Source organism: Adiantum capillus-veneris, chromosome 20, assembly GCF_014529385.1.
Source record: "Adiantum capillus-veneris isolate H3 chromosome 20, ASM1452938v2, whole genome shotgun sequence".
Taxonomy (NCBI): domain Eukaryota; kingdom Viridiplantae; phylum Streptophyta; class Polypodiopsida; order Polypodiales; family Pteridaceae; genus Adiantum; species Adiantum capillus-veneris.
Genome location: NC_140950.1, coordinates 111334534 through 111345942, shown reverse-complemented (window position 1 = coordinate 111345942; position 11409 = coordinate 111334534). Strand labels below are relative to the sequence as shown.

At 42.6% G+C, this 11409-nt stretch overlaps 2 protein-coding genes across 2 annotated transcripts; one reads left to right on the top strand and one right to left on the bottom strand.

Moving 5' to 3' along the window:
* The first annotated feature begins 1346 nt into the window (after nt 1–1346).
* On the top strand, nt 1347–2728 carry LOC147433087 (uncharacterized). The gene is made up of 6 exons (XM_086492033.1): nt 1347–1406; nt 1481–1567; nt 1659–1678; nt 1760–1837; nt 1912–2030; nt 2112–2728. The coding sequence occupies exons 1-6, from the start codon at nt 1347–1349 to the stop codon at nt 2726–2728; spliced, it is 981 nt and encodes a 326-aa protein (XP_086348159.1).
* Nucleotides 2729–6559: 3831 nt separating this feature from the next.
* Nucleotides 6560–7904, bottom strand: LOC147433086 (uncharacterized). Its single transcript, XM_086491704.1, has 3 exons — nt 7713–7904; nt 6878–7171; nt 6560–6799 (listed from the first exon to the last, which is right to left on the bottom strand). The coding sequence occupies exons 1-3, from the start codon at nt 7839–7841 to the stop codon at nt 6734–6736; spliced, it is 489 nt and encodes a 162-aa protein (XP_086347830.1). The 5' UTR covers nt 7842–7904; the 3' UTR covers nt 6560–6733.
* Between the last annotated feature and the right edge of the window lie 3505 nt (nt 7905–11409).

Genomic DNA, 11409 nt, shown 5'->3' with positions numbered 1-11409 from the left:
TCTCTCTCTCTCTCTCTCTCTCTCTCTCTCAAGCAAACACCCTTACACACACACACACACACACACACACACAATGTTGATAAGTTAGGAGGGATTAGATAAGCATGATTCTTGAGGGCCAACTAAATAATGACGTAATTGGTTAATCTCTAATCTCTCTCTCTCTCTCTCTCTCTCTCTCAAGCAAACACCCTTACACACACACACACACACACACACACAATGTTGATAAGTTAGGAGGGATTAGATAAGCATGATTCTTGAGGGCCAACTAAATAATGACGTAATTGGTTAATCTCTAATCTCTCTCTCTCTCTCTCTCTCTCTCTCTCTCTCACACACACACACACACACACACACACACACACATGGCAAGGATGAATTTGCAAATCCCCGTCTGGTGATTTTAATGCTAGCGTTTGCAATGGACACTCGTGCATGACGAGCGCCCAAAGTACAAGGTTACGCGACAGGCAATTATCCCATGGTCACGAGTTGATGACTTCGTGCACGGCGAAGGTAAAATTGATGGCTATGATATTGTGTCCAAAAAGTATACTCACCATCGTCATCGTCCGGATCAAAAAAAGAGGTTGCTCGACGATACACGGATTGAAAAAATTGTGTGAGCGCAAAACAATTATCTGTTGCCTCTTAATCTTTTCACAAAGTTAAGTGTTTTCGAGCATTGGTCTAACAATTCAACTTATGACTTGTAGGTTTTGGTGTGCATGTGGTCCACATGACGAGCGACATGCCTCTACCCCTCATTCTAGCAATGCACTTGATGCATCATTGCAAATTGAGCATGGCACAAGCAAGAAAACTAAAAGGCGACGCAATAAAAGTCTCATCAAAAGAGGATGTCAATGCCATTTCAATATTAGCCGTCTACAACGTGATCAAAGCCTTGGGTTGATCTCATATGTTCATCCCTATCATACCGATAAGGATAATTTGGTTTGTCATGGTGAGGGTTCTAAAATTTTGTTCTCTCCATGGTTGTCCAAGGAAAAGAAATTATGGGTGTATAATCTACTTCGGCGAGGGTTCACTCCTCAATAGGTATTGGATGGACATATCAAGGCTTTGCACCATCAACTTACATTGGATCTCCTACGTTCTACCACGAGAGATGATTTTCTCTCAATACGTGACATTCTCAACATAGCACAAAAGATAGCGGTTGAGACAATTCAATTGCACGAGGACGATGCCGAGAGCACTAGGCGGTGGTGCCTTGAGAATGAAGCTATGGTTTTCATCTGCCAAGAGCAAGACCTCGCACATGGCAAGGATTTCATTCTTGGCATTCAATCGGCATGGCAACACAGGAGATGTGCAAAATGTATGGTGATAACAACCTTATTGCAATGGATGCCACATTCGGAACAAACAAATACAACGTATGTACTTCAATTCTTGACCTGCATGTATTTTATTGCTGGCATAATGAAATGATTGCCTTTTTCGATTATAGTTCCACTTGTATACTATCTTGGTTTTCGATGCCCATCGCAATGGCGTGCCCGTAGCTTGGGTTTTGACTTCAAGTGCCACGTTCGAGGTGACTTCCACATGGCTATCACAATTTAGAGATTCTATGCTTGATTACCATAAATGTTGGGAACCTTCTGCTTTCATGGTAGATGATGCAGAGACAGAAATTTCTGCAATTAGTTATTCACCTCCCTCTATCTTGTACATAAATGCACAATGTTGGTTCTCTTTGATTTCTCATTGATTTCAATGTGCGACCAGGCACGTCTTCAATGTTCCAATCTACTTGTTCTTGTGGCATGTGCGTCGATGTTGGCTCAAGCATCTTGTTAGGAAGGTACGGGGATGGCCAACTAGGGCTTCCATGTTTCATAGCCTTGGATTCATCATGCACATGCGAGGGCCTTCAAGCACGTCAAAGGTAGAAACACGGGAACATATTCAAGGCATGCTAGATTCCTTCTTCCTCGAATATCATGCGGAGGAGGCCTTCATTGAGTACTTCAAAACATATTGGCACCCAAAAATTGGTACGTATGGTGGCTTTAGGTCATGTTGAAACACTTCATTTTCTTTTCTAGGCTTGATTACATATGTGCATTTGGTTGTAGACATGTGGGTGCGTGCAGCCAGGACACTCCCACATTCAGGTCAAGATACAAATGGGGCCATCGAAGCCTACCATGGTGTCTTGAAGTCTAAATTTCTTGGGAGCTCAAAGAAGATGGCTGGCCGAAGAGTTAATTGGCTGCTACACAAATTAACCTCCACGGCTCTTCCTTTTTATTGGTACGTTCAAATGATGAAGGCCAAAGAGTTTGTTCGTAACAATGCAATTGAGAATTTGGTGGAAAATTCTTTTGAGAGGGCAATCAAAATTCCCGATGAGCATGTGTCTATAATAGCTGGGAAGGATCGCTCCCATGCACTAGTACAAAGTGCATCAAACCCGGAGATAGTGCACACTGCATACAACCCCGAGAGCATATGGGCATGTTGCACATGTGCTTGGTCTGAAAAGGGAAACATTTGCAAACACCAAATAAAGGTGATGCTTCTATTAGGTGTGTCTCCTTTGTCTTTAAAGGATATGTGCTTGAAGATGTATGGAAGACAGGTAGAAGATCTCCATGCTAGGCCATCACTCCCTATTAGAACACATGATGAGGAGGATGCCCCAGAAAGTGCTACAATGGGAGAGCAGATTGGCTTTGATACAGAATCCTAAGTACTCAATCATGAAATTGTATTTTCCCCTTATTTTGACAAAATCGCACATTATCTCAACTTGTGATTCTACCGTCTTAATTAAGTGTTTGAGAGAGAGAGAGAGAGAGAGAGAGAGAGAGAGAGAGAGAGAGAGAGAGAGAGAGAGAGAGAGAGGGGGGGGGGGGGGGGGGGGGGGGGGGGGGGGGGGGGGGGGGGGGGGGGGCTCACATGTGGCATTGAATTGGTGTTAATGCAACTAGTGAGAGAGGGACTCTACAATTTTCATTGAGAAATGGTCTAGCCATACTTAGTGTGAGTAGAGAGAGTCACACCGAAGATTTAGAGAGGGATATAAAGAGGGGGAGAGAGAGAGAGAGAGAGAGAGAGAGAGAGAGAGAGAGAGAGAGAGAGAGAGAGAGAGAGAGATCACATGTGGCATTGAATTGGTGTTAATGTAACTAGTGAGAGAGGGACTCTAAAATTTTCATTGAGAAATGGTCTAGCCATACTTAGTGTGAGTAGAGGTAGTCACACCGAAGATTTAGAGAGGGATATAAAGAGGGGAAGAGAGGATAGGGATTTACAAAAAGGGGGCGGAGGGGGGGACCAAAATTTAGCATTCATTGTGTGAATCTTAGTGTGCGTGAGAAAAGAGCAAGGTTTCATAGTATAATGAAGACCCAATTAAAGGTTGAGAAAAGAGGGATCGTCACATAAACAACCAATAGCCAATGTGTTGAGAGAGAGAGAGAGAGAGAGAGAGAGAGAGAGAGAGAGAGAGAGAGAGAGAGAGCACATAAATAGAACCCCAAAGTGTGTAGAATACACACATGAGATGATGTATATATAGAGGGGACTTGGGTGCCATATATAGAGAAGCCATATATTGAGTAGCTTCACATATAAGCTCAACACCCCTGCTCAAATAAGGGTCCCTAACTGTGGATGAAAAAACCCTTGGGGGATCAAGGGAAAAACCCACAGCTCTATATACACCCACCGTTATATTATTAAAATCATTGATTATACAACTGTTCATGAGGAGCTACATCACTCCTTTTACAATGAATATTTTATGAGGAGCTACATCACTCCTTTTACAATGAATGTTTTATGAGGAGTTACATTACTCCTATCCTATCAAATACAATAATGAATACAAAGGTTCAATGAAGAGGTGTAAAGGCTATCGATTAGCTCGTAATCAGAAGTGTCTCCAAGAATCTGTTGTGTAGCTTGTCATCACTATCGCATCACCAAACATGTCTTCATACATCTTTTATTGTCACCAAGTTTTTCTTCATGAAATCAATTCTTTGATCAATCCTACATAGATCATAGACTCAAAAAAACATAGTCATGAAAATTATTAGCATCGTTAGTGAAATAATTACGTTCACAATGTCATAAGAGATGGTTCGCGACGCCACTCTTTTGACGACATATATACACACGATAGCATATGGTACATGAACGTAAAAGTACAAGATGCGTACTTACGTGATGTAAATGATATGTGTATATACTACATAAAACAATATTTATCAACGTAGTGATCAATGAATACCATCAAAGTATTAAGAAAACATCATCATTGTATCAATAAAAATGAATAAATCATCATGGTATCAACGAAAAGCATCATGATATCACCGAGAATAATCATTGTATCAACGAAACAACATCATGGCATCACTGACAATAACCATGGTATCAACGAAACAACATCAGGGTATCATCGAGAATAACCATGGTATCAACAAAACAACATCATGGTATCACCGAGAATAACCATGGTATCAACGAAACATCATCATGGTATCAACAAAAATCACCATCATGGAATCACCGAGTAGAACCATGGTATCAACGAAACATTATCATGGCATCATCGAGAATAACCATGGTATCAATGAAATATCATCATGGTATCAACGAAAATCACCATGACCAAAGTACTAACAAAACATCATCATGGTACCATCAAAATCACTATGGTATTCACGAGAAATTATCAATAAAACGACATAAACTATATCTCTAAAAGAATAATTATACGAGAATTAATGAACGAGTATATCATATAACAAAAGATCATGTACCAACAGTAGCTCGATAGAATTTGGACGATCTTCAACGGCTCGACTGAATCGGAACAATATGTAACTGGCTTCTGCAGCAAAGTTACGTCAGTAACAAATATATGATTGATGAAGAAAAAAATATAATCGAGAGGTTTTGAATTATGAGAAAAATCAAAAGCAAAAAGTAAAATTTTGTTTTTCAAACATATTCGCAGTCCAAAACGATAACCCAAAATCGGTGCAGAATTTAGAGAAACTTTCTTCTGTAAAGTTATATACCACATTGATTATGATGGCTTAAGAAAATAGTTTCTCATCGATTTCGATGCCTGGAGCGGCTAGTTTCTGCAAAATCGTTTTCAATCAGGAGAAAAATCAAAAACAAAAAGCGAAGTTGCTTTTAAGGCATGTACGCAGTCTGCGAACAATAACTCAAAATCGGTGAAGAATGTTTTTTTAAAAAAATTCTTCTGCAAAGTTGTAGACCACATCGATTTCGGTCCCTTGCCATGGGTAGTTTCTGCAAAATCGTTTTCAATTAGCAGAGAAATCAAAAACAAAAAATGAAAGTTGCTTTTCAGGTATGTATGAAGTCCGTGAATGATAACTCAAAATTGGTGCAGAATTTGAAGAAACTTCCTTCTGAAAAGTTGTAGACCCCATCGATTCCGGTCCCTTTGTCGAGTAGTTTCTGCAAAATCGTTTTCAAATAGTAGAGAAATCAAAAACAAAAAGCGAAAGTTGCTTTTCGGGTATGTACGCAGTCCGCGAACGATAACTCAAAATCGGTGCAGAATTTGAAAAAACTTCCTTCTGCAATGTTGTAGACCACATCAATTACGGTCCCTTAGGTAGGTAGTTTCTGCAAAATCAATTTTTGATCAGGAGAAAAATCGAAAACAAAAACGTACTGCTCTGATACCATGTTGAGAGAGCCCGGGGGATTCACCATGGAAAACTTACCGCACCACCTAAGTTTAGGGGAGGGGGGGTTTTTTACAAGTTACATAAGCGTATAAGTTAGGGGCAGGCCCCCAATAATTTATCTCCCAAGCTTAAAAATAAGGGAGGGGGGTATTATACGTAAAGGGGGGGGGGGAGGGGGGACCGACCCGGATTGATTACTTATATGATTGGTCCCGGTGTACACTATAACTTGGATGAATTATGGGAAAGTTTTTTATAAGGTTACACATTAAATTTTGCATCAAGCCGGTCATAGATAAGGGCTCATTTGGAGCAGGTCAAGGGTTGATTTATACCAACTTTGGATGGGTCAAAATTGGACAAGTAGCCAGAGTGCAGGTTGATCAGGCACAGAATTTGAAAGTCAAACTAAGACACATTGAGGGTACATCTAGTTATCAACAAAAGTGGTTCCTTAGTATGTTGCCAATCACTATGCTACACACTCTTTTACTAGCTTTACTCGGTTAGATCATGTGAGACTTAAATTTTATATGTAAGATAGGGATATGATAGTTTTTTTCATTGATTCTTATATAAGCGTAGAAAGGGGGTCATATTCCCTAATATGAGTCGTATATAGGGGTTTTATCAAAGTTGTCTGCTCGCAGGTGACATCCTATTTTGTATATAGAGTGAATCCCCCGGGTGAGAGAGAGAGAGAGAGAGAGAGAGAGAGAGAGAGCACAGAAATAGAACCCCAAAGTGTGTAGAATACACACATGAGATGATGTATATATAGAGGGGACCTATGTGCCATATATAGAGAAGCCATATATTGAGTAGCTTCACATATAAGCTCAACACAATGAAGACCTTGCTTTGTTAAAAAGTTGAAGTGTTACAACAAGGATTGCATACAATAAAACTACTCAACACAATATTGCCAAAGAGGGCTCTAAAAAAAAAAGGGATCTTGTTTGATCTTTGCCCTCAACCTCTCGGAATGCCTGGGGATAGCAATAGAAGAGGCATCATTGTCCTTCCACTTTTTGGCGAGCAGAACGCCTAAGGGTCTTTGGGATCCTTGATGCGATCACCTACCAAAATGAAAGCATGATCAAGCGATAAGTATAATTTTTATCCAACTATTGAAGTTAATTTACAGCAAGAATTACCTTTCGTGTTTGCAGACTACCAATAGCACCTCCTTGTGCCGGTGAGCATCGTTCAATGGCATCATTGTTAGCTCCGGGGACAATGATCTTCCCATTGCTTATGAGCATTGACTTTGTCATCGCCGAATCTCTCGATATAATGTGTGGCTTCCCAAGGGTAGGTGTGCAAAGATCAATTGGTTGTTCATGGCTTTCGAAGGCCGGTGGTGTACACAAGTCAATGGGGGCGTTGTGGGAGTCCCCAATGGAATCTTGTCCGGTGGAACCACAGCAAGGGTATCGAGTCATGGCTAACTGAGCACCTTGCAATATCCAACATGTTTGTTTATTGTGTGTTTGTGTGTGCCCACGTGTACATGCGCGGAACGCATGTACGTGTGAACTAATCTCAAACTCACAAACAACAACTGCAAAGTCACAATCTCAATCCAGCTTCATTTTAAAATAGTAATACAAATTAAAGAAAAAATTAATATAAAATTCCTAATTCTGTTGCTCAGCCTTCATTTTAAAATCGGAAGATTAATCAAAGGTAAAATTAATACAGAATTCCTAATTCTATTGCTCAACCACTATTCCATCGCCACTATTCCATCTTGTGTGCCAAAGACTCCTTGCTTCCACCCAGCCCCGTCATGTCAGGCTAAAGGCGACCGTGGGAAACGCACACATCTTGGCCATACTGAAGTACTCGCCTCCACGAGAGAGAGAGAGAGAGAGAGAGAGAGAGAGTTCAAGACAGTCGAGTCGGCCTGCAGTTCCCCGCCACTCGAGCTCTATATACACCGCTCTGCACAGAGAGAGAGAGAGAGAGAGAGAGAGAGAGAGTCCTTACCCAGTGTCTTGTTTCACGTGTGTCGAAGCTAGCAGGCAACCCGAACTTTGCTACTGGAGGCTCATCGTCGTTATCCTGCAATGCCGGTTGCAATGCTCCTTGCCCTCGTCTCTCGGCTTTGGTTTCCATTTGAATGCAATGCAAGGCCAAGCCTGCGGACTGCAAAGTAAGCGAGAGTAACTCCTGCCCCGCACTTTGCACTAAGCAAAAGAGAGAGAGAGAGAGAGAGAGAGAGAATAACTGTTTGGTACAGCAGTGGCACGTTGAATGCAGCTGAGTCGCCTGGGACCACATTTCCACGCGCTGCCTGAGCGTGGGGCACTCGCCGGGAAACAGTGTGGGGTACTCGGCGTGAAACAGGCCAGCATGGATAGTTGACGCCACTGGGGCAAGGTCGCCAACTTGCCACGTTCGCAAGCTGGCCGATAACTAACCAAAAACCACCTCATGAAGGGGGTCTTCCGGGCGACAATGAAGGCAAAAACAGTCAAGGTGAGAGTGACGGCGACCGTACGGATCAAAAGCATGGACTCAGGCCATCACGGAGTATCTCACTCTACAGGGGTACACCAACAAGTGGTACGAACAGTTAGGCGTGCGAGGGTCAGGCCATTAGGGAGGAGTAGATGTGGAATCAGAAGCAACCTCATGAAGGGGGTCGTTCGGGCGACAATGAAGGGAGCAGCATGCAAGGCGAGAGCGACGGTGAGGGCGACCACTCTTCTAAACAAAGACGGCCTCCTCTACTTCATCCAACACAATCGACAACCACTTTGCCTACTTGATGTATGTTGAATGTTGAATGCAAGCGCTATGATGTTTAGCTCGCCAAAGAGTTTTTATGTAACACAACAAGAGATTGATGTTTTTCTCAAAATGTGTTGAAGGTACTTTGTATGCTCCTAATGCTTCAAAAAGTATTAACATTTGAAGGCACTCCTTGCTATGTTGCATGCGCCAAATGTCTCCTTAGATTAAAATCTTTGTAAACATTTACATTTCATGAGAACGACACACACAGAGAGAGAGAGAGAGCGGTCAGCTTTAGCGTATGTGATGTTGCAGAGATAGGTTTTATGCAAAATTTTGGACAGAAATGAGTTATTACAACAAATCAAGTTTGAGAACAAAATAGCAGCATAATATTGTTTAATTTTGTATGTGCATCAATTATGTACCAATTAGATGCCATCAATCATGTAAGCTCAATATAGAATCAACACAATTTAATTCTCCAACAAATTGATCAAGTCTCTCGCAGGGCGAGGTGGAGCCTCTCTCTCTGTCTCTCCAGCACATCAAAGCTTGCACCACCAAAGTTGGTCCGAGCTGTGTGTGTGTGTGTGTGTGTGTGTGCGCGTGTCTCAGGACAAGGGCAAGGCCAAGGAGTCATGGACTGGGTCAAGGGCCGGACTAGGCAATGTGGAAAGGGAATCCAGCTAGGGCAAAGGGCTAGGAGCTTGGCCTATATAGTGGGAGGTTGGAGGTGGATTCGAGGCTTTTTAGTCTCCCCTAGGCTTTACACTGGTATCAAGAGCCAAGTTGCTTTTTTGGGGAAAGGAGGGCATGGTGATTCTAAGCCAAAGAAAGCTTTTTCATGTTGCATGCCGTGGAGACTCTCTCTTGCTACCACCCAAGGGCTCAGCAAGAGCGCCACGGTGTGCTGGGCATTACTCGACACAGGGGCAGCGCCCCGTTCTCATCACCCCGCTTGACATCACCCCCTCTTGCCTTGCATGCTGCCTGCTTGACGGCCATAGCCTCTGTGAGCTTTGTGTTCACATCTAAAAACGCATAAGGCCCTTGGCCTTAGGACTTAAAATCACCTAAGGGCGAGTACCCACAGAGGTCGCATCGCAGCTTCGAACCCAAGATAATCGCACACTATGACCACATACTCGGCTATGATCGGCGAAGGGGCCGGCAATTAGATACTACCCTACGTGCTACGTGTAGAAAATCAGCAAGTCGACGATCCCTTACATAGTCGATAAATTTTTCAAATTGATTCATTAGCGACCGTGTTCATAGAGTCAATTACACTAAAGCAATAACAATTGCAACCAATTCGGCTACGACGTGTCCAAGCAGGGTACCTGCACAGGTGGATTTGTGGATTGATTACAACTTGGACAACCAACATAATTAGCACGGCTAATTACCATTTAAGGTGCCAATTACGACTAAGTGATTATTTTTCGTCGACTGAAGGTATTTTTCCTTCTGTTCCTTCCACTACACGGTGTTGCCATGGATTCAAATATTAATATGACTTTTGATTTCAAGCATCAAATGCCTGATCCTGCCCATGATGGCTTGCGGCCGGATGCTCTCACGGAGTGTCCACGACGCTACGACGGGTGACGACGCTTATGAACTGCTTGATATTCAAGAATTTCATGCACTTCAGACATGCATATCAGTCATGGAAGGAAATTTTGCATCTTTAAGTGAAACGTCACTAAATTATCTACGTTAGTGATACAATTTATGCAACAATAGTCCAAGAGTCCTGCTGCTGACACGCACATGCATGAGCACGTTGCTACACAGGGGCAAGGCCCTTCTGATCATGGACAGGGTCCATCTTCCAATGCTTTGCACACTCTCACTGCAAAAGAGGTGGATGCGTTGTTGAAAAACACCAAACCACCGACTTTTAAGGGCAAAGACCAAGATCATAATAAGGATGAAGTGAATATCTTTCTCAGCAAGTGGGATGGAATTCACGCCTTACGACGTACTCCGGACGCAGTCAGAGCACTGCAAACAAGCTTAACTCTGAAAGGCAAGGTCTACAAGTGGTGGATGTCTCTCAAGGAAAGGAATATCATACCACAGAGTTGGGCAACCTTTCAGAATATGTTTCGCAAAGAAATCTTGCCTACAAATGAGGCAGATCGAAATTGGACAGCTTGGGACACGTGTTCCATGCGCCAATATCCATTATTACTTGAATATATATCTCACTATCGGGATGTTATCCTCAAGTTGGAAGGACTAGACACCTTTCAGCAAGTACGTGGGTTTATCCGCGGTCTAACGCCAGAGCTTAAGGAGTAGACCCTAAAACACTTGAGGAAGCCATAGTGAAAGCACACATTCATGATGATCCGGATGAAAAGAAATCACATCATAACACGTGCCTGCTAATACACAAGGTAATACACGCACACTGTATGGGCACAATAAAAGGATTTATAGTAGCCAATTTTGAAGCAGCTAAAAAACCCAAGGGGTCTAAAGGTCCTTTCTCTCCTGAGGACTTTGATAAGGCTAAGAAAGAGAAGTTATGTTTCAATGCTTGGGAAGCGGTCATGGAAAAAAGGATTGTCCCAAGGGGAAATCTGTTGCTCATGGCAAGGAGAAAACAGTGCAGTGTACACTGTGCAACTGCTACCTCTTGAGTTTCCTCACGATTCTCTACAGTGGAAGTAACACACACCAAGGTGGTGCATGAATGTTGTGTCATAGCTTCCATGTGGCAACAGACCTTCGTACCACATGAGTTAGTATATATGCACGGATCTCTGCAAGGGCAAAAGGTGCGCATCTTGGTAGATGACGGTGCTACTCACAATTTCATTAATTATGGACTGGCGAAAAAACTCAAATTGCCTCAAACTCTGAGTACCCACCGCTACAAGGTAGCAATGATGAATGGACATGATGCCGAAGTCTGTGATACTCAAGTCTG